Source organism: Mastigoproctus giganteus, chromosome 5, assembly GCF_048544385.1.
Source record: "Mastigoproctus giganteus isolate SK-2022 chromosome 5, ASM4854438v1, whole genome shotgun sequence".
Lineage (NCBI taxonomy): Eukaryota > Metazoa > Arthropoda > Arachnida > Uropygi > Thelyphonidae > Mastigoproctus > Mastigoproctus giganteus.
This window is the reverse complement of record NC_143579.1, coordinates 86,767,886-86,793,006: the sequence shown is the minus strand read 5'-3', so window position 1 is coordinate 86,793,006 and position 25,121 is coordinate 86,767,886. Positions and strand designations below refer to the sequence as shown.

The 25,121-nt window shown below is 34.8% G+C and overlaps 1 protein-coding gene across 1 annotated transcript in view; it reads right to left on the bottom strand.

The window, feature by feature from the left end:
• LOC150085543 (uncharacterized) overlaps positions 1-24,908 on the bottom strand; it is a 419,624-nt gene extending 394,716 nt beyond the window's left edge. The window contains exon 1 of the mRNA XM_090374596.1: positions 24,744-24,908. Within this exon, the coding sequence (XP_090230722.1) occupies positions 24,744-24,908 (165 nt within the window). The remainder of the gene's footprint in view (positions 1-24,743) is intronic.
• Between the last annotated feature and the right edge of the window lie 213 nt (positions 24,909-25,121).

The following is a 25,121-nucleotide window of genomic DNA, read 5'->3' as shown; positions in this document are numbered from 1 at the left end:
ATTTTTACCTGCAGACTTCAGCAGCCACATGTTCTGTAAAACTCCCTATATTAACTTAATATCAGTCAGAGAAATCATTTAGAATGTTATAAGGGGAGAAAGAACTTGTTTTTTTTATTTCTAAGTTAAGAGAAAAAAATGTTACACACAAACTGCCACTGCCCTGTATTCTCACTGATTTCTTCTGTATAAACTTCCTGATTGTGTACTTCTTCATTTTGCGAGTTATATTTAATAATACTTATATAAAATCACTGTTGTACACGGTTAGGTTATGGAAATTGACTAAACTAAGAAACAACGACAAACTAGTTCTATTTCTAAACAGACAGTACTCTTGTTCAAGCATAACATTCCACACAATCATAAACTGCTGTTGCCCTGTAATTGCAGTCGAATGTCATGCATCATGAATTGCACAATCTTTTCTTTATACAAATGTAGGTAACCTAACCTTAATGAAATGATCATGTTTTTCACAATTAGATTAGGAAAATGAACTAAACAGAGACAAAATAAAATTTTATTTCAACATGCTACATGTTCTTGGAAACATACATACAAATCACTTCAACAACAGCCAACTAAACAATCTTTTGAAACCTAAAAAACTTTGTCTTCCACATAAAAAAAAAAAAAAAAATTGTTTGCCAACCTGATAAACACATCATCTCTCATTGGTCCTTACTAACCGGACAGATTCATATTAAATTAATGTCAGACGCACATTGCCATGATATAAACTGAACATTATAAAGAATGTTGATTTATTAAATACTTTAACCTTATAAAATAAGGAGGTTTAGGTTACCTTCAAAATAGGATAATGAATGATTAGTTCTAAACTGAGCAGCAAAGAAAGACATTCATTTTAAACATACTACTTTGTAACAATTTCTAAACCAATCTTATTAGTAAACATAAGCAGCAGCCAAACAGTGAGAAATGTTGACACACATGAATGACATTAAAATTAGGCATGAATAATGATGGGATACTTTCCCCTCATTATTCATGCCTAATTTTAATTATTTAGGAATTATATCGGTCATTATATGATCAATATAATTATATGCAGAGTCCATGGGAGTGTTTACCTGTTGCGAAAAGTTTTTGCTCATACATAACCACACAAACAACATATATCAGCATTGGAATTTTGATTGTACACTGGAAGAAAACTGTACAATCTCAGGTATGGAACTTCTTCATCTGCTAACAACAGAAGCTGACAGTTATTCAATATTCTGTACCTATTACAGCTCTATGTGAAAATCCTGTTTCTAATAAACAAAAAAAACAAGGTCCACAATACAAAATATAAGGAAGTTGCTTATTTTATGCTGGATCACTCTTGTCTTAATATTAAGAGTTATTATACAGCTAGTCATTGTAGCTAATATCTTGTTAGAAGCTGATATCACCAAGACTGGCTGTATAATAACTCTTAATATTAAGACAAGAGTGATCCAGCATAAAATAAGCAACTTCCTTATATTTTGTACTGTGGATCTTGTTTTGTTTGTTTACTGTTTATTAGAAACAGGATTTTCACATTGCTGCACCCATGCAACTTGCACCTCTTCCTATGGGTGCTGGTAATATTACATTTAGTTTAATAATTGGGCCCCCCTCCTTATAGCATGGATGGGTACTGGGAAGCAGCCTTCCTGGTTATTGCTGCTTTCCTGTAGCCAAGCGGCCAGAAACAACACACACACACACACACACACACACACTATGCAAACGTAGCACTACATTCATTTCTCACCATTGTACAGAGTTTTGTATATCATCACAGAGAACCACGGCAGAGAGAAATTAATGCTTAGGGCAACCTTACATAAGATACAACAATGTCAATCTTGTTTGAGTTTAATGTTTAAACTTTTAGTCAAAGGCAAATAGTATTTTTTTAAATTAACATATACATAATGCAAAAATCAATTTTCACAAGTTGATGGGATATGCAATCATTTGCAATAAGAGTTTGAAATACTTTTAATGTGTACACATGTATTAATCAAGCTCTCATTACTTAAACTTATCTGATGGATCACTCAGGTGATCAGTTTTTCAATTTTTTCAGACAGTAAAAGATGAAAAACTGTTCACCTAAGTAATCCATGCATGTTTGTTGGCTTGACAAACACCTTTACATTTCTGCATTCTTTTCTATTACAAAATGTCTACACTTGTGGGATCCCACATCACTAGCATTAATACTGTTAGTCTCTCTTTTAACTCCATATCTCATATAGAGTTTTTGCAATTACAAATTAAATATGCCACAACAAACAATGCTAATATAAATATATGCAGTGCTTTTTATGTAAAAAAAAAAAAAAAAAAGGTGCCGGTACTCATTCTTTGCTATCAGGAAAAACTGAAAATTAAGTCTAAAATTTTTTTTTTCCTGATATTGTTACTTTAATAGTAATCTTTTTGGAATAAGAACAACAAATTTAGTATAGTAACACAGTTTATTAAGCATAAATTTATTATTTAAGTATATAAAAAAAAATAAGTAAATAAATCGGTCAACTACTTAGTGCCGGGTACTCAGGATGAAGGTGCGTAGTCACGAATGGTCGTTAGCGTAGTATCTCAAATATGGAGATTTATGGTAAATGAAAAAGTTTCTAGTACCCCGGCTTCGCCTGAAACTGAGGAACTAACAAAAACAATTTCTATTTGAGTCTTTCCAGTTATGAATGACAAGCGTGGGAGAGGCGACTCCGACTTCTTCCTGGAGAAGGGATTAAAGTCTTGGGAGAGAAGCTACTGGCGGGTGAGGGCCGTGCAAGACTCTGTACAGACACCTCTCACCACCACTGCCGCCTCAACACTGGCTCTCTGAGTAACCCCTTGCCGGGACTGTTAAAATTTTTTAACAGTTTTTCTTTAAAAACTGTTAAAAAGTACTTCTCATCGCAAAATTTATAAATGGCCTTTATAGAATTATTAACTAACTATTTAGCAACCTTTTTGTCACCAAAAGGAGAGTTACTTAGTACAAATAATTGAAGTGCAATAAAAAATTTGTTTTTTAATTTTAACACAAAACGTAAATGATACATTTCAATCGGAATAGTTGCCCTTGATAAGCATCGAATAACACCTAGCTCATGTGATTTTTAAACTTTTAGTTCCATTAGTGACGGAAATAGATGGGGGGGGGACACAAAAATTACTCAAATTTTCCTGTCTCGCACCACCATTTTTAATTTTAAAATAATAATTTAAACCTACTAGTTGAGCTCTTTCCAACAGTGTATAATAAGCTATAGGTTGTTGACATGTCATGTCCCACCCACATTTTACCCCCATTTCTCAGACAAATTTTTGTCAACAATGATCAATATGGTGTTATGTTGGCCCACATTAAGTACAAACCCATGCAAAATTTCAAGTCAATAGGTGGAGTGGTTCCAGAGATACAATGCTGTGACAGAAGACCAAGTGACATTATAAGGGTCCATAGTCTAACGAAGGACCCTAAAAATAATAAGTAATACAGTTTTGCAGAATATTTTCATCAGACACCCTACGCCAACTTCTTTTTTTACTCTTTGTGTGTCTCTTGCTGAATGACGTTTCCGAAGCAGCCATGAATCGACATATTTTGCTGGATCGAAGCAGGTCAGCGGTGGGCCTGCAATTTTTAGAAACTGTTTTTGTATTAACCAACGAAGCTCTGGTTGGGTTGGCAATCAGATTCATTTGTGAAAATCCTCGTTTACATTCACTCGATGAAATTGGTATCGTACCTAGAGCGTCCATCAAATGTTTCAATTCTTCCAAAACCATCTTTTCAATTAGGTATTCCCGAAATCCACGAATTGTATTTCTTTCATTTAACTGTAATTTTCTAATTAAATTTTCATTTGGTGAAAACCTTATTTTCACCAAATGAATAGTTTTCCTTGATAAGCATCGAATAACGCATAGCTCATGTGATTTTTAAACTTTTAGCTCCATTAGTGTTTAGAAGGTTTAATACCTTCGTTGTCCTCGTTTTCCTTCTCTCGTCATCGGTATTGTCACTAGTTCTTAAATTTGATATTTTTCTTTTCTTTAAAACTGTTCAAAACGTCAGTGTCATTCAGATATTCAGGTACTGTGACCATGTAAACAAAGATAGCGAAAATTTGCAAAAAAATGTGGATGACGCACTTCCGTTATCCATATTCAAAGGGAGACAGGTAATTGCAGACCTATTAGTTTAACTTCTGTTCCAGGGAAATTAATGGAGGCACTGATTAAAGAAGAATTGCGGGATTCTCTAGACAAGACTTCAGTTATAGCTCGGACACAGCATGGGTTTATGAAAGGGTAAGACTTGTCTGATTAATTTGATTGGATACTATGATGTAGTCACAAAGGAACTGGATGCAAAGAAAAACTTTGATATCATATTTGGATCTCAGGAAGGCTTTTGATACTGTTGCACAAAGGCTACTGTACAAATTGGAGGAGTATGGCATTGGGTGCAAATTTCTGCTATAGATAAAGGGATGGTTGAGTGGGAAAAGACAGAGTGGTAATCAATGGACACTGCTCTTCGTGGACTAATGTTATTAGTGGAGTCCCTCAGGGTTCAGTGTTGAGTCCATTGTTGGATCCTATTGCAGCAGCAGTGTACTGTCATTAACAACCCTGCCAACCTTCGTATCATCTGCAAACTTGGACATTAAGCCTGCTATACCATCATCAATATCATTTATAAATACAGAAAACAACAATGGACCCAACACTGAAGTTTAACATTGACAAATGTAAAGTACTACATATGGGAAGCAGTAATCCCAGAGTTACGTATCAACTCTGTGGTACCACACTGACAGTGGTAGAGAATGAAAAGGACCTAGGGGTAATTGTGCAGGCAGATATGAAGTTTTCTGAGCAGTGCAGACTGTCTGCAAGAGTAGCTCATGGTGTCTTGTCAATGATATACAGGAATTTTTCTAGCAGAGATGAGGTGATTATTCCCTTGTATAAGGCAATGGTCAGGCCAAACCTTGAGTACTGTATACAGGTCTGGAGGCCTCATTTTAAGAAGGATGTAGAGCTATTGGAACAAGTACAGAGAAGGGCAACAAGATTAGTGAATGGAACAAAGGGTTCTTCTTACGAAGAAAGGCTTAAGTTTTCCAAATTACAGTGTCTGGAGACCAGGCACCTGCGAGGTGACCTGATTGAGGTGTATAAAGCATTGAATGGTTTGAGCATGCTCAATGCAGTTGGGATTCTTCCTCTTGATCAGAATAATCGCCTGAGAGGGCATAAATTCAAATTGAGGAAAGATGGTTGTAGGATAGATGTGCGGAAATTTGCCTTTAGCCAGCGAGTGGTTGATTGCTGGAACAAACTTCCATCTGTCATTGTAGAGGTTGATAGCTTAAAATAGATTCAAGGCAGAACTTGAAAACATTTGGAGCGAGTGAATGGGTGAAATAAGGGTTTTTTTTTTTTTTTTTTTTTTCTTGGCTGATGCTATATAAGCTTGCTTTCTTGCATCATGTGCCTTTGCTAATGCTATCGTGCCTCAGTTTTGGCTGATGCTATATTTCAGCCAACTTGTGCTTGCCTTAAAATCTTCATTACCTATTTATTTTCTATTAAAATCCAATGCTTTTTCACACAACATTGGATCAGACACTGGTTCACCTAAACTTCGCTCTGAAGAAAACAAAAAAATAAATTGAGTGCCCTCTCTAAAGTGGCATTTTTCCTTTTAGATCCTCCTTCACTATCCATAATCGACACAAGTTCTGTTATAGCTTTTGAATTTTTCTTGATGTCGTAAATTGTTGAAATCCTCACATTAAACTCTTGGGAGATTACTCAAATTTTCACCTTTTCTAATTCTATTAATAATTTCTGTTTTTTGTTGTAATGTTAAAACCACGCGGTTTTTTTTTTGTTCACATTTTAGCGTAAAAAAAAATTAGAAAAATAATTAATCACGCAGTTTCGGGCCAATAATATTCTTAGAGAATCTGGAGCTAAACTAATCTGAAATTCATTAATGGTTTCAGAAAAAACCCAGTAGTCTTGTGATATGTTTCTAAAGCACATTTCTGAAGGTCACACAGAATTCACAACCATAAAAAAATAAAAATTTGCAGTTTTTGGTTTATTGTGCTTTTTGTTTGTACAATCTGTTAAAAACAGTTAGTAAAATCTCGATCTTTTGCTTATTATAATCAAAATTTAATTTGCAAATGTGATCACTATAACCAGTGCGTACTGTACTACAGTTAATTAAAAAATAAAAAAAAGAAGAAAGATCAACCTTTCAAATTATTCCGGATAACTGACGTTCCGAATAACCAACATCCTACTGTACATTAAAATACATAAGCAAATCATTAAGCAAGTAATTAGGACAAATGAAAGGAATGATGGAAGAGGATACTATTAGTAGGGATTTTGTTAGAAAAAAAAGGTTGGTTGAGAAGACTGTAGATGACAATTAACATCACTGGGATTAGAGGATCATCTGTATTTGTAAAATGAATTAGGAAGTTTTGGGAGATATAGTTCTTTAACAAATAGGTTTGTTCATGATGAGGTGAGGTAAATTTTGGAGGGGAGAGAATTTGTATAAAATATCATTCATGTGAGTAAGTTATACAGAGCTGTTTAACATAATGTGGTGCCTGTTTTTGGGAGATATAGTTCTTTAGCAGATAGGTTTGTTTGTCTGTTTATGACAAAGGCTTACTATACTACCGTTAATTAAAATTAAAAAAAAAAAAAAAAAAAGCAGCCTCGAATTATTCCAGATAACTGACTTCCGGATAATCGACATTCTACTATACTTGCTTATATGCCAATGCAAGGTAGGCCTGGCCTTAGGCACAGGCCAGCTAGGCAGCTGCCTAGGGCCTCCAATTCAAGGGGGCCTCCAGTCACAGAGGCAAATGCAAGTTCTTGGGTTAAATAATGATGACCAAGTAATAACAGTGTTCGGATGGATGAATGAATTACTGTTAACTCTGTCACACTTTTTTACAAAAATCCTAACATTTCTTTTCTCTCGCGTTCCTTCATTTGTTTTACTGCCTCCTTTCCAAATTCACAAAAATGGTGACCGCAGGTAGAGAGAGAGAGAGAGAGGATCTCGGATTGCTTTAAGGGGGCTCTTTAGAACCTTTCCCTTTCCATCGCATGAAGGGTAAGAGGATAGGTCCATTTAATAGTTTCCAGATGCCACATATACATTTGTTTCACACATCTGAAAAGTGTGAAACAATGTAGCAAAAGGCTTGTATAAGAGTTTCTCAGAAATACATTTCTAAGAATATTTTCCAAACCCTTCTTGAAAAAAGGAGGTTGTTTCAGATGATCAGTCTCATTTTACTGTTCTTTGTGGTAACATCAACAGTTCTATTTCTTGTATTTTGTATACATCAGTCTCTGGATAACTGGTTTAAGAATACATAAAGAAATTCAAATTCTTCGGAAATAACTGAATTGAGCTTTTACCTCAACATTTTGCGTTTATTGTAAGAGATTTTCTCCAGACAAAGGTAACAGTTATAAGAGTTCTTCGTCATCGATAAATTTCTCTTCCCAGCAACTTTTCTAAAAAGACCGCTTTCTAAGCCACCCTATTAGCAGTATTTGGTAAGTGAATCTAATTTTATGTTATAAAATTTTGTTTAATTTTCGTACTTTGGTAATCAGGGCCACATTTATACTTTTGGAGGCCTTAAGCGCAACATCAGTATGAAGACTCAAAAGGTCAGTTCAAAACAGTACGATGTAAAACAGTTGGTTCAGACATTTATTTCAGTTAAAAAAAAATTATAGGTATTTTTGAATTTATTGAAAGTAAAAGTCAACATTTATATAAAAATTCTTAGTAAATTAATTCATTAAATACCTATGAATATATATCTTAAACGAAATCGTAATTAGCAGTGGCGTAACTACCCTTTCATGGGTCCGGGTACATTGCACCCCCTGCACAACGATAGTTACGCCACTGGTAACTAGACTGTTTTTCATAAAGATGTTATTGAGCGCTTTAAAGTGAGGCCCCGTCGAGAGTGAGGACTACAGCTTGTGCCTTACGATAAATGTGGCTCTGTTGGTAATTCGAGATGATACAATCATCTAGGAATGATGAGCTAGGAAAACGGTTAGGAATTCAACATATTCGTATAATATCCTGTTTTAAAACAATTTTACTGGATTTTGAAATAAATTAAGTTTATTAGCAAGAAAAAGTAAAGAAATATTTCAATAATATTTAATAAAAAATGGGGATAAAATAATTATAAACAAGACTTCTTGCAAGTAAACATCGGTATTTGATGAAATGTTTTTATTATATAAATTTTAACAAGAGTATATTTTAATTTTATTAGATTAAACATGGTTTCTTTGCAGGATTCCTTTAATTGATTTGATGTAACACACCCTTAAATGTCTTACATTGGCAGAAGAAAGTTTGAATCAGGTTCACAGAAACGAAATAGAAAAATGTTGCAGGAAGCATTGATTTCAAGACAAAAAAATGTGCTATTTTGAAGTATTTGCCAGCAACAACAGAAGACATTGGATCCGAAAAAAACACCATTGAAGCTTCACAATTTGAAAAACGCTTGAAAACAACTCCACTTACAAAACCACCAGTAATGACATTAGTTCCATCTACATCCTTAACAGAAACTCAGTTTGAAAAATCAAAATCATGTGTACTTGACTGGAGTGATATTGGTATGTGGCCAGTACCTCTGAATAATAGTCAACTAGTTTTTGTGATTGATAAAGGTCCAAATAGGGTTATTAACTTTGATTTTCCTCTGGATGAGAATAATAGGCACTTTTCTCGTCATACTACACTCGGAAACTTTTAAATGGTGAATTAATTGACCGTCGTTGGCTGGTTTATTCTAAAAATCTTGACTGTGTTTTTTGCTTCTGTTGCAAGTTCTTTTCTGATTCAAAAAACAAATTTTCAAGTATTGGATTTAAGGACTGGAAGAACCTTTCTATACTGATAAGAGAACATGAATTTTCAACGAAACACAGAGTCACAAAGGAAATGGACTGAGTTTGAAAATCGCTTAAACAAAAATCAAACACTTGATAAGGAATTGCAAAAATCGATCGCGAAAGAAAAATTACATTGGCATGGTGTACTAGAACGTATTTTAGCTATCGTACAGTTTCCGGCACAGAAAAATGGCTTTCCGTGGTAGTGAGGAAAAGCTGCATGCTCATAACAAAGGGAATTTTTTGTGACTGGTGGAATTAGTTGCAAAGTTTGATCCTGTTTTAGGTGAACACATTCAGAGAATCAACAATTCTGAAATTCGTGATCATTACTTAGGTAAAAGAATGCAAAATGAATTTATTCATCTAATTAGCAAGAACAACGTTTAATTGGGAAATCTGTACAAATCGTTGAACAGTTTGTAGGATTTTTAACTGTTAATGAGACAACAGGATCTGTCTTAACAGAAGTTTTCTTGGAAAAGAAAAAAAACTATAGGTTTACCAATTTCCGATTGCCGCGGTCAAGCTTATGATAATGGTTCTAATATGAAAAGTTGTAACAAAGGGGTAAAAGCAAGAGTAAGAAAAATCAATCAGAGGGCATTTTATGTTTCATGTGGATGCCACAATTTGAATTTGATTTTATGTGGCATGGCTGGGTCATCAAATTCTGCGAAGTCATTATTTGGTGTTATGCAACAAATCTACCTATTATTTTCCGCATCTACACAAAGATGGAATATTTTAAAGGTACATGTAAAACATCTTACAATCAAGGAACTATCAGAAACAAGATGGGAATGCAGGGTTGAAAGTGTCAAAGCTCTTAGATTCCAAATAGGTGACATTTATGACGCACTAATTGATGTTTCTGAAACAACCGTCAATTTCAAATGCCGAACAGAAGCTCTTTCCCTGGCAAGAGAACTTAAGTTTTAAATTTCTCGTGATGCTATGCATTTGGTATGATATTCTAACTCAGGTGAATCTTGTGAGCAAAGTTTTTCAAGAGGAGCATGTACAATTAGAGACAATGTTGGTACTTTTGGAAAGGACAAAAAATTTTTAATATTTTATAAGGAAAATAGGTTTCAAACTTCACAGAGAATAGCCACCAAACAATTAGCTAATGAATTATAAATGTCTCCTGAAGAAGCTGTTTTCCCTTCTGCCGAATCAGTCCGATGTAGATGGATCAAAAAGCAATTCTCTTTTGAGGCAGAAGATGAAATAATCTGCGATCCTAAAAAACGGTTTCAGGTAGAATTCTTTAATGTACTGTTAGATCAAGCAATAATGTCAATTACTGAACGATTTCAAGAGCTGGAAAAATTTAAAGAAACATTCGGATTTTTATTTGATATTCATAGTTTAAAAGTTTTAAGCGATGAAGAACTGCTAAAAAGTTTTGTAATCATTTGCAATTGTTTCTATCTGATCCAGAAAACGGAGCTGATAGTGACTTGGATGGCCAAAATCTTCTTACTGAGCTTAGGGCTCTGTCAAATGTTTTACCTTCATAATTATCACCTTTAGAGGTACTGAAATACATACATAACAATAGATTGAATGAGGTACTGCCAAATACCTCTATCGCTCTACGAATTCTATTGAACATTCCTATGACAGTAGCTTCTGGTGAGCGTAGTTTTTCTAAGTTAAAATTAATAAAATCAGTTCTGAGGTCTACAATGACTCAAGAAAGATTGGTAGACCTATCGGTCATTTCAATTGAAAGTGAAATTTGTCAATCTTTAGACTATAGTGAAATAATAGCAGAATTTGCAAACAAAAAAGCAAGAAAGCTATCTATTTAAAATTAATTATATTGATATTTACATTATAGAATTGTTTTTTATAAAACTTTTCAATAAATTTTTAATAAATTCAATCCTAACTATATTATTTATTTATTTTATACAATAAGTGAAAATATAAAAAAAAAAAATGTTACAACTCATAGAAAACATGTTACCAGTATACTGAAAAGCAAATAAAGCTTGGGTAACTGCTGATTTATCTAAAGAATTGTTTCTAAATTGCTTTGTACCAAGTGTGGAAAACTATTTAAAGCAGAAAATTCTAGATTTCAAAGTTTTATTACTACTGGATAACACACCAGACTATCCAAAAGAGTTAAGTCATCTAAACATTGAAGTAATGTTCCAACCACCTAATGTAACTTCTTTAATTCAGATCAAGGCATTATATCTACCTTTAAAACTCATAACATCAGAAAATAGTTTTAACAGCTTTGAGAAAAAATTGATTCTGAATCTATTGAAGTGGAGGCATGCAAACATTTTCAATTGTGGACCATATCAGAATCATAGCTTGATAGCTCAAAGAAGTAAACTGTCAATATTAAATGTGTGTTGGAAAAAATGTATAGCCAGAGTCAGTTCATTCAGGAAACATGATCGAACCAGCAGAAAACAAAATCTGTGCGACAGTGGAGTCGGTAGGAGGGAAATGTTTTGATGATATGACTACTGAACACGTTCAAGAATTAATGATAAAAAAAAGAGGCTAGCAGAGTGGATTTGGTGAAAATGGCATAGAAGGTATACCAAATCAATTCCAAGGATGATAACACAGATGAAAATTCTGAAGTTACAAATTTTACCCTAAAAAGCATATGGGAAGGCATAAACTTAGCCAAGCAATTAGAATCTTATTTTTTGAATGCAGATCCTTCGACTGAAAGGAGAATAAAGTTCAAAAGGGAGCTTCAAAAATGCTTAGCTCCATACCATGATATTTACATAGCTCTATCAAGCAAAAGCAAACAAATCCAGGTTACCGATTTTTTTTTTTTTAAAGAGAACAGACGATAAACAAAATCTAGATGCTGCAGAAGAAAGTTCAGAAGGTGAAGATATTCTGCAACAGAGAAAACGTTCTCATTTGATTGTGCTTAGCAGCAATGAAGAGAAAGAAAATTAAATGTACATTATCTGACATATAGGTATCACAGTTTGTTATAAATTTGTTCGGTTATTACTATTTTTAATAAAAATGGTGTAGTTTTGTTAGCTTTTGGGACATAACCCTTCTTTTTGTACTGTTTCTTAATTGCGTATAAACATTGTTTCGCACTACACAAGATTTTATAGGAAAATTAACCAACCTAATTCCCATGTTATACAAGGGTTATTTGTATTACTCATCTAATGCTGACATACTAGGAATATAATATGCATAGTGCAAATTTGATATAGCATATTCAAAATTATCAGTAGTAATAGTAATGACAAATGATGCAAGCTTATACAGCATTAACAAAAAAAAAAAAAAAAAAGCCCTTCCCACATCACCGTCCATCCTTATTTGTCTAGTTCTACCTTAAATTTATTCGAACTACCTACATCCATAACAACAGACAGATTGCATTCCAACAGTCAGCAATCCACTGGCCAAAAGCAAATTTCTTCATATCTGTCCAACAACTATCTTTTCTCAATTTAAATTTATACCCATCACCCATGTGTGTTGTGGCCAAGAGTAAAATGCAGCCATTATCAATCCACTGAAGAACGGAAGCCTCATAAACAATTCATGTTGGGGGAAACAGATCATAATCTTCCACGCTAGTCGAGTATGGGTTGGCAGATCGACTGTATTTAGAAGTCAGCAGCTTGAACCTCTGTCCACTCAGAGCATGCACTACTGCACTCCGGCTCCTGACCACTCAGCTAAGGTGTCATAAGGATGCAACAACATTTTGCTTACTCAATCCATTCAAAGGCTTGAACACCTAATCAGATATCTTCACTGGTGCCTAGACTCCAAATTAGCATTAGTATGGCATATGATGCAAGAAAACAAGTTCAAACATCATCAGCACAAAAAAAAAAAAAAAATTTGCTGGCTAAAGGCTAATTTCCACACATCTATTCTGCATCTGTCTTTCCTCAATTTGAATTTATGCTCCGTCAACTGTGTAATCTCAACAAGAGGAATCATTTACATTCACACATCCAGAGTTATTCAGGGAGGGAAGGCCATAAATTTATCAAACTGTAACAGGGAGTTAAATGATTTTGTAATAACTGAGAGCAAAGTGAAGGAGAAATTGTTGAAGTTAAACATAAAGGCACCTGGGGTGGATGGCATCTATCCAGTTATATTAAAAGGTGGCGGCAAAGGAATTAAGCAAACCCTTAGCCATAATTATGAGAGCATCAATGGACTCAGGGGAGGTCCTCCGTGGACTGGAGATGTGCAATGTATCTCCAATTCACAAAAGGGGGGGGGGGGATCTAAAGATGACATGAGTAATTACAGACCTGTTAGTTTAACTTCCGTTCCAGGAAAAATAATGGAATCACTGGTTAAAGAAACATTGCAGAATCATCTAGACAAAACTGCAGTAATAATTCAGACAAAGCATGGGTTTGTTAATGCAAAGTCTAATCTGACCAATTTAATTGGATACTAAGACATGGTCACACAGTAACTGGATGCAAAAAATAATTTTGATATTATTATTATTAATAGCCATATGGTGCAAGGAAGCCTGAGGTTTATGCTGCACCAGCCAAAAAAAAAAAAAAAAATTTTCCCTATTACCCTGAAAGAGAGAGAAGTAGAAAGGAATCACCAAGAAAGAGAAAAATGATGATATCCAGCTCAAGACCCTGGGTGTGCCAAGCCCATACTCACCAGATGTGAGCCCTTGGGAGTATTACTTGGATTTCAAGAAAGCTTTTGATACTGTTGCACATGGGAGGCTACTGTACAAATTGGAGCAGTATGGCATTAAGGGCAAGTTTTTACAATGGATAAAAGGATGGTTGAGTGGGAGAAGACAGAGAGCGATAATATATGGACACTGCTCTTCGTGGACGAATGTTATTAGTGGAGTCCCACAGGATTTTGTGTTGGGCCCACTGTTGTTTTGTATATTTATCAATGATATTGATGAAGGTATATCAAGATTAATGTCGAAGTTTGCAGATGATACAAAGTTTGACAGGGTTGTTAACGACAGTATGCTACTGCAACAGGATCTAAGAAAAGTTGGGCAGATGGGCTGAGAACAGGCAACTGAACATTGACAAATGCAAAGTAACTCCAGAGAAATGTACCAACCATGTGGTGTTACACTCAGGGTAGTGGAGAATGAATGAGATCTGGGGGTAATTGTGCAGTCAGATAAGAAGTTTTCTAAGCAGTACAGATAGGCTGCCAGAGCAGGCCATGGGGTCACATCAATGATATACAGGAATTTTGCTAGCAGGGATAAGGAGGGAATTATCCCCTTGTATAAGGCAATGGTCAGACCACACCTTGAGTAGCGTGTACAGGTCTGGAAGTCTCATTTTAGGAAGGATGTAGAGTTGCTAGAACGAGTACAGAGAAGGGCAACAAGCCTGGTGAGGGGAACAAAGGGGTGCGCTTACATAGAAAGGCTTAAGTTCTTCAAACTGCAGTGTCTGGAGACTACGCACCTGCGAGGTGATCTGATTGAGGTGTAAAAGGCCTTGAATGGATTGAGTGGGCTCAATATGGTGATGGGATTCTTCCTCTTGCTCAGATTACAAACCCAGTAGAGCATAAACTGAAATTGAGGAAAGAAAGTTGTTGAATAGATGTGCAGAAATTTGCCTTTAGCCAGCGGATAGTTGATTGGTGGAACAAACTGCCATCTATCATTGTGGAAGGTGATAGCTTAAATAAATACAAGGAACAAGTGGACAAATGTTTGGAGTGAATGGATGGGTGAAATGGGAAGTGTATTTCTTTTTTGGCTAATGCTGTACAAGCTTGCTTTCTCACATCATATGCCTCTTTTAATGCTAATCTCATTAGCATCAAGCTTGCTCAATTCATTCCAAGCCTTAAACACCTCAATCAGACCACTTCAGAAGTGTCAAATCTCCAAACACTGCAATTTGCAGAACTGAAGTCATTCTTGGTAAGAGCAGCCCTTTGTTACTCTCACCAGTCTTCATTGCCCTTCTCTGTGCTTGTTCCAGCAGCTCTAAACCTTTCCTAAAATGAGGCTTCCAGATATATACAGTACTCAAGATGTGGCCTGACCATTGCCTTATACAATGCAATGGGATAATCACCTTCTTACCCCTACTAGCAAAATTCCTCTATATCATTGACAAAACCCCATGAGCTGGCATGGCAGCCTATCTGCACTGCACAATTTCCCCCAGTTTTTTTTTTTTTTTCCAATACCCTGAGTATAGAACCACACAGTTGGTATTTACTCTTGGGTTACTGCTACCCATATGCAATACTTCGCAATTGTCAATATAAAAATTCAGTTGCCAATTTTCTACCAAACATTTCTAGATCCTGTTGCAGTGGCATACCATCATTAACCATCCTGCCAACCCTGTACCATCTGCAAACATGGAAATTAAGCCTGACATGCCTTCATCAATATCATTGATAAATATAGAAAACAACAATAAGCCCAATACCAAACTCTGGGAGACTCCACTAATAACATCAGTTCATGAAGAGCAGTGTCCATTGAATACCACTCTGCCTTCTCCCACTCAACCATCCCTTTATCCATAGTAGCAACTTGCCCTTAATGCCACACTACTCCAATACACTAGCAGTCTTTCATGCGCAGCAGTATTAAAAGCTTTCCTAAAATCTAAGTATATGATATATATCAAAATTATTTTTTGCATCCAATTCTTTTGTGACTACATCATAGTATCCTATCAAATTTGTCAGACAAGATTTCCCCTTAACAAAATCATGCTATGTCTGAAATATAACTGCAGTCTTGTCTAGATGATCCTGCATGGCTCCATTATTTTCCCTGGAACAGAAATTAAACTAACAGGTCTGTATCACTAGTATCAGGCCTTGATACCGCTGAATTGGGGATACATTCCCACATCTCCAGTCAGCGGGGACCTCCCCTGAATCCAAGGATGCTTTCATAATTATGGCTACAGGTTTGCTTACTTCCTTTGCTGCCTCCCTTAATATAGTTGGATAGATCCCATCCACCACAATAATTTCTCTTCCACTTTCCTCTCAGTTGTTATAAAAACAATATGGTCCCTGTTAGAGTATGATAAACTTCTGGCCTCCACCTCCCTAAAGAATTCCTCATGTGTGAATGTAGATGAAAATACTCAATTCAGTTTGTCACCATCCTGAGCAGGATCATCAACAGCTGAACCATTGATATCAAGTTATTATTATAATTAGTTATTTGGTTTTTTTAGGAGCATTAGCAACTAAGGCCATATTGCTCCGGGGATATGCGATGGTCATTCCCTGACCTTTCCGCATCCTCCGTATTTAGTGGTCACGGGCTCGAACCCCGGTCTAATCAAGAAGCATGTGCTATGCACTGCTGCTCCTGCCCACCTGGCTATGGAGGTGCCTTGATATCAAGTGGACCAATTTGATTCATCCACTTTCTTCTAGTGTTTACATAAAAAAAATAAATAAGTCTTTGCTATTTTTCTTTGCATCCTTTGCCAAAGATTTCTTGAAATTTGCCCTTTCTTGTCTAACCTCCTTTGTGACAACTCAGCTGCTGCAATTTATAGAACTGAAACCTTTCTGTACAAGTAGTACCCCTTTGTTCCCCTCACCAATCTTGTTACTCCTCTCATCACCCATTAAAACCAATGAGCACAAGGTGTGCAGACATGACAGACTATGTTATGTTGGAACTGCTTAAATAGGTACAAATTCCAAAACAGTACACCCAATATACAATGGTTGATAGTGTCATAGTGAATAAAGCTGGTAGGACATAAGCAGTGGAGTATAGGACAAATGAACGTGATGAGTATAATGAACAGATGGAGTAGGCAAAAATCAAGACTATTCTCATCAAACTATTAATAACAACAGCAGCAAAATGATGCAAGGAAACAAGCTTATATATCAATTATGTGGGGGGGAGGGAGATTACACTTCATTTGCCTACAGCCTCCGCAACACTGGCCAACAAAAAAAGGAAAATCTTACCTCTAGAGCAAAAGTTGAATATTCTAAAGAAATATGATCAACTGATTCCACAAATGCCAAAATTATGTCTTTATCATTGAAATATTTACCAAAATTTTAGTAACTTAATGAACAACCAATTTCAAATATACAATAATACATAATACTATTCACATACCATGATAAATAATTTTAATAAATGAACATTACATTACAAAATCCTTTACTAGGGTTCTTGTTCACATGCAAAATGAGTCAGAATAAGGAATACAAAATTTCTCTAACTGCTTGTCATATCATATGAGATATCTCCAATTCAGTGACTATTAGTGGTCTCACTGAACTTCATTTCTCAACAACCCTCTACCATTGTACTCCATTGGTCTCTACTTTATTTTATCGTTTCAAAGCCCATTGCACAGTTCCCCTTCATTTCTCCCCTTGTTTCTGTTTAAAGCAACCTGGCTAAGTTTCTTAATACAAAAGATTTGATTTGCTTTTTTTTTCAGCCTTTTCCCTCCCCACTCCATTACCACAAAGTTCTTATCACTATATGCTTGAATTCATTCCAACACATGTTCTGCCAATTCTGATCCTTTAGTGTTTGCTTTGGCTATGTCTTTGTTGCATTCATCTATCCATGTTTGAAATTTTCTTACCTATATAGATTTTGCCACACATTTTTTTGTATAATATATATGTCTTCTATTTTACTCTAGTGTCATATTTTTGAACCAGCCACCCAACCTAATTAACCAGATTAAAGATTACTTCAAGCCCAAACTTGTTACAGATTCTTTTTTTTTCACCAACCATTTATGTGCAGATTTATTACCACTCTTTTGAAATTCATATTGTGCACCGTGCTATTGTTTTTATGTTGTTAAACTATTTTTCTATGGGTCTTGTCAATTAAATTACTTGGGTACCTATTACTTAATAATCCTTTAATAGTGCCGATTCCCTCCATGATTTTTTTTTTTTTTGTCATCATTTCAAGTTTTCGAACATTATTCAACAGCATTTTAATATTTAATACCCATTTTAATTTTGTGCAGGTGATTAGGCACAAAGTTGTATCAGTGTATCAGCCGACAGATTCAGGCTGATAATTAACCAACCAATTAATAAATTACCTCTGTTGTGACTGTGGAAGAAATGCATTCCTCTCAAAATGATCCTGCATTACTTTACTTTCCCCTGGCAGAAGTCAAGCAGAACTAATTATTCACTTTGCCCTTTGATCTTTCTTTGTGAGAATAATATTTGCACAATTTGTTTTAATATTTTACAAGTATAAAGAGCAACTATACAAACAAAGTAAGTATGGACATCTCCTGAATCCCAGTGTGGTCCATGGTTAGCATGCAAGGAGGCTGTAAGTAAAAGCCTGTATGCTCCCGTGAAAACTGCACAGCCTTGTGTACAGTAGCACCCAGATAATCATGGCGGCCATTAATTCCATATATAAATAGTCAATGTAAACTTAAACTTTATTCCAATTTACATGCATATGTAAATAAGAATAAATATAAATTTATAATTATGAATAAGTGTTTGCTTACCTCCTTTCCTACTTCTTTTAATATAGCTAGAAAGATTCTATCAGCCCCATATGCCTTATTAGCTTTAACAATTACTCTTCCATATTCTTTCCAATTTTCATAAAATCATTTAACCCCCACTTAGATATCCTTCTGGTATACCCATATCTAAAAACTAGAGAAAAATGTGTGAACAATGCAAAATATTTATTCAGTTTCTCAAAAACCTGAACAGGATCACCAACAGTTATGCCATTCATATCTGGAAAGACCAATGTGGTTTATCCCTTTTCTGCTAGTGTCAACATAAGTTAGGAAATCATTGTTACTTTTCTTTGTGGTTTTAGCAAAACACTTCTAGTAATCTGCCACAGCATCCCTAACCATTCCCATTAACTTGATTGCAAAATGGTTTATACTTATTGTAGGTAGTATACTTACTGTTAGCATGTGAAGAGATGGGAAAGAAATAATATAAAAATTAAAAAATAAGAAAGTGCAGGTACAGATAAAATAACTTATTAAAAATGTGGAGAAAAACAGTTACTGCAATTATAAAATTAACAGAAATATTTAAACAAATTTTTAAAGAACATAACAGACGAGTTGATAGATGTAAAAATAACAGTATATAAATGAGAAGATAAGCAATTACAAAGCTATCAATCAATCATACATTAAGTTGAAGTAATGTAGTAGTAGTCGTGGCATGTGATGCAAGAAAACGAGTGTATGAGCTTATGCAGCATCATCCAAAATAAAAAAAAAAAAAAAAAAACACCATTCCCTCCAAATGTCTGTCCAGTTCCTCCTTAAATTTATTTAACCTATCAACTTCCACTACAACAGATGGAAGTTTGTTCCAGCAATTAACCACCCGCTGGCTAAAGGCAAATTTCCACACATCTATTCTACATCTGTCTTTTCTTAATTTGAATTTATGCCCCCCCCTCAGATTCGTAATCTGAACAAGTGAAAGGATCCCATCAGAATTCAGCGTGCTCAACCCATTCAAGGCCTTATACACCTTAAGCAGATCACCGCGCAGGTGCCTATCCTCCAGCCACTGCAATTTGCAGAACTTAAGCCTCTCTTGGTAAGAAAATCCCTTCATTCCCCTCACCAAACTTGTTGCCCTTCTCTGTACATGCTCAAGCAAATCTACATCCTTCGTAAAATGAGGCCTCCAGACCTGTACGCAGTCCTCAACGCATGGCCTGACCATTGCCTTATACAGAGGGACAATCACCTCTTAGAAAAATTCCTATATATCAATGACAAAACCCCATGACCTGCCCTGGCAGCCTGTCTGCATTGCTCAGAAAACTTCATATCTGACTGCACAATTACTCCCAAGTCTTTTTCATTTTCTACCACCTGAAGTGTAGTACCACACAGTTGGTATGTTTCTCTGGGGTTACTTCTACCCATATGCAGTACTTTACATTTGTCAAGGTTAAACTTCAGTTGCCACATTGTTACCGCCCTGACATGGAATCCGTATATGATGTACAACTTGTATACAGAAAACAAACTCATTGCAAATGAAATTTATCCACTATCTTACTAGATGCAATCCTACGTTCTACCACCAAATTGTTTATCCTAAACCATGCTCCTACTTCAAGCTGCTATCTTTGGAAGCATAATGAACTGTCCTGCATGATAAAGCCCCTTAAAGTGCTGTATGATATTTTCCCTGGATCAACTTTGCCAGGATCTCCTATGCCATCTTAACTTTCATGCACCAACAGCAGTTATAAACTACTGGCCCTGGTTTATAACTAAACCTGACCTTTATAAGTGCCTATGACACTTATAAAGGTCAGGTTTATAGAGGCCCTTAAAAAAGCAGAGAACCAAGGATCTTTGAAATTATCTATCTTATGTTTCTATAAGTCCATAGACACTTATAAACCAGCATGAGTTGGATTTTTTTTTTTCGGATAGGAAAATGTTTCACAGTGCTATCTGGAACAGGTTATCTGGTTGATGGCATATAAGCTGTTTCTTGTGATTTTTTTCATGATATGGGATTAAGTGAAAGCAATGTATTAACATTTCACATCCTTTTCCTAGTCTTATGGAAAGGATACAAAATGGTGCTAAAATAATAAGTTATTATTTAATAACTAAATGATAAATTAGGTCTTTATATAATGATAAGTTAATGCTAATAATCTTATGTATCTGTAAGGCATGTACTGCATACTTCTCTGTTGTACACTTGGCACATATCTTGTTGTAACTGGGCACATATCTGCACTGTATATTAGATTTAATAATAATAATTCATTGACAGAAAAATGATTTTAGAGAAAATGCTAGTTCAACCATGGAAAATATAGAGAAATCCTACAGGCCATTCACATTTGGAAGTATAACTATGGCTGAAGTTGGTAACACTAGTGCAAATGTACTAGACTACAGTAGCAGGACCATGCTTGCAGTAAAAAAAATAATAGTAATAATAAAAATAACATTTGTATTTAAAAAATTATTTCTTATGATTCACAAAGTAATATTATCATGAAACTGGATTGTAATTATCAGCTTTGAAATAATAAAAAAAAAAGTGGGGGGGGCCTTTTTCTTAGTTATTCAAGGAAGTTTTCTATATGAATATATTCTTTTAACTTTACTTTAAAAAACTGATATTTATATAAAAAGCTTTTCTATAAATATAAGAGAAATATATACTGGAGGTAGTTTGGCAAATAACACCAAGTTAGTAATAAAGCCTTTGAAACAAGTTTGTACCTTCCAAAAAAAAAAACCTGAAACAGCTCTACTTAAGTATGGCATTGTGTACATGTGTTAGCTTCAAAGCACACAAATATTATGTAGCATATAAAATATTCTTTTTAAACTTAGTTAGATTTATGTGCATTTAACAAATAAGCTGCATAGCATAGTTTTTCATTTCATAGGCTTTTAATTGAGGCATTGTCTGCAAAGAGTAAGTTCAAGAGTCAGGCAAAAGTGAAGCAAGAAAATGCATTTTGGAACATTCATCAGGTAAAAATTTATTTTATGTTGCCACTTGCAAATACTCTTAACAAGTGTGGCAATGTATGCATTATATTATTCATCAAATTCCAGTTTCATAGAATATTTTAATTACTTTAGAGCATAAATTGATGCATTATGGAATTTGATGATTTTTTTTTTAACATAAATAACCCAAGTTATAAATTTTGATGGTGTCTGTTTCCTACGTGCATGATTTTAAATTAAATTTGAAATCGCTCAACAAGTCTAGGAGTTAAATATAAATTTTCAAGAAAATCGTGTGGGAATCGATTCATTTGTGGACAACAGACATTTTGAGGGCTTCAAATCTGCACGTAAACTAAAAATGAAATTTCATCCTTTCTTCTGAGTTAATTCGGAAAGTACTTCATCTTATTTTTTTTTTTTGCTTCACTAACAAACACTACTAAATTAGGACTACCAGCTAAATTTCCAAATGTAGCTGGAAGCTTTTGCATTCCGGGAGTACACAAGTATACCTCTTACCCCTTGACACTTTTTAACCTAACTCTCAATTAACTAAAATGTTAATGTTATTCAAGAAAACTGAATTTAAAATTTGGTTTGGTACTTTCGAAAATTAACTACCTTTCCCGGACAATTCAATGTACTTGATCTTGTTTTATGGGTGTAATTTATTCAAAGCGTATTCGTAGTGCACTGGCACTTATTTAAAAGTTCTTTATATATAAAATACGAGTGAAAGCCTTAAAAAATATCTAGCTCATTAATGTATAGGATAATGAAAAACGATTTATGTTCGCTTAAAATGCTGATAAAACAATACAGCATAAGCCAGAATCAATGTCAATAAACAAAAAAAAATTAAAAATGCTGAAATTTAAAGTCTATTGCTAAAGTGTAAAGTAACGTAGGAGAGGGGAGCGCAAACACCCACAGTTCAAGAGTGTACAACAAACTGTCAACACTGTGTAAAAGAAATTAATAAACAGTACTCAAAATGATTTCTGTATTTCTTAGTATATTTGTCATTATGTAATCATTCGTATGTGCCGTTCGGTACAACAGCAAAATATTCCTTCACACTAAGTAATCCACTTTATTTAATAGCAGAAAACATTGACGATAAATTCATTTCGTTTAATACAGCACTCATCTCTTTAAAATGTGACGGTTCAGTTCAATATGGGTGTAAATTTAAAAAAAAAAAAACTATTTCACGATCATGTGTTAAAATTATAAATTAAAAGCTTCAAAGTTACATTTTGGGTTATTTCATTATACAACAGGCCTTCACCGCTGAGATTCAGCGCAAACCAAGTCTGTCGAGTGCCTCCAATAAAACAGCCCCTCCCAAAACGTATCCCTACCTTCAGCCAATTGACTCTTCCAAACAGCATACGCCCCTAAAAACCTTTTAAGGTCGTTGACAAATACCACAATCATCACGATACGCGGTAGTTATGTTAACCCTTACACACGCTAAGAAAGAGAGACGCGATACATTGACGACAAAAGTGAAGCTCGTTCTAATTCGACAGACGCTTCAAGCTGCGGGCTACGGGGGGGGGACCATTTAAGTATCATATTGTCATTTACTCTCTCCTCTCTGTGCTTAATTAAGCATTTCACAACATTTTAGTTGATAATGATTCAATCAGGTAGTCTAATTCATCGTCTATCCAATAAATATATTAAAGGATATACAGTAGACTAATTACACGCGTTTTCAAAAAAAGTGTTAACATCCAGAAGAAACTTCAAAGAGTAATCAATAAACAGATTCGGGATGAATCTGTTTAAGGAAGGAAGGGGGGGGGGGATAATTAAACATCAGATGGTAGTCAGTTTTGCGTATACTAGGAAATTCAACTTGTCTTTCCTTTCAATTTCTCCAACCAAATACCTTTTGGTTGGAGAAATTGAAAGTTACAGTTATTTCAAAAACATTTTAATGTTGGCACTGTCAATAATTATACACAAACGAAGATGATAAAATACTAATATTTCTTTGATTAAGTTTAAATACATTTATCGACTTTAAAATTTTGAATAGCACTTCCCAAATTTCTGCTATACATTTAATTTGGCGTTTAAGCTTTGGGGGGGGGGGGGGGGGACGGCAAGAATTTTAAAATCTTTCTTGTGCATCGTGCATACAAGTCCTATAAAAGGTGAGCTAGGGCGAGACAGGTGAACGCTTAAGTAAATAAAACAAAAAACTGAAATTACATAAATTTTTCAAGTTTAGCAATGCTAACCAAGTTGGGTTTTACATTTATTACTTAATGATATATAGAAATATTATATAAAAATTTTGTTTCAGTATGTTTATTCCCCCCCACCCATGTTTTAAAAAAAAATAATAATATATATATATATATATATATATATATATATAAAAGAAGTCCTATAAATCTAAAATCCAGTTTTCAGAAAGAAGCGGTATGGGAGACAGTTTCCCAAATTCTTCTCGTCATACTTGAAGCAATGCTTCCAAATGATACATCTGGCATAAGCCTTCCTAATAACTAAGAAAATTTAAATTGAACACTACAAACGAAATTGCGCGTAATGTAAAATTCAAAAAAAATAAAAAAAAAACGAAGGCCAGAAGTTGATAGCAAAATAAAGCAGCGCTTGAGAATTGCGTATGGTACCTAGAGTCATCAAATTCTATGGAATTTACATACAGAAAATGCACGCCTCTAAACGTGTTTTATCATATAAATAAAACTTCCTCTAATGTATATCTCAATTTTTCCTCTTGTTTAAATAAAGGAAAATAAAATTTATATTTATATATAAATATATTTACTTTTTTTTTTTTTAAACAGAACAATTCAACTAAGTTAAACGTCGATGACAGCGATCACGGTTTAGTCACGCTGCACATACCTTTCGTTTTTGTTCCTTAAATATGGCTCCCAAACTCCACAAAGTACACTATCAAAAATGTGTCCAGCAACACCAGTTAAGATCACAAAACAGAGAATTCGTGTGTATTAACCAAATTTTACTATCACCAACAGCAGTTATATACAGAAGGCATATCAGTGAGATACCGCAAATACAGGGTCACTACAGAAACAGGTAGACTGCGTGTCAGAAAAATACTAAAAGGCTTTATTTCGTAACAACACTGTTATTTAATGCTAGTAGGTCTTCTCCCATGTTGGAGAGGACCTGAACAGCTAACATGGCTAGTATACAGACAACGACAACGGACTACACGTATTGCCTTACCAGAGCACTTTTCACTAAGTCGCTGTATGAGAACTCCGGACATGTTTTGTCGTTAGATTCATCAAGCGTCAGATGGAAGCGATGCGTAGATAACAATTCCCTGGATTTCTTTTCTTTTGAAAGCGTTCGCACTGCTTCGAATGGTATCCTTCTGGTTTCTGCCATTACTGTTACACATTAGAAGTTTTATTTCAGGGGCATTTCCCCAAACTTTTTCTCCACCACTTTAGAACCTCGTCGTTTCCACCGCCATTTTACATAGTCACCGGGCGTAAGGCACATGCGCCACGGCCTTGAGAATTGTATTGTGGGACACGTTAGGAAGTTTCGCGCGCAAAACAAATAACACGTGGTACTTATAAAACATTTTTACACACT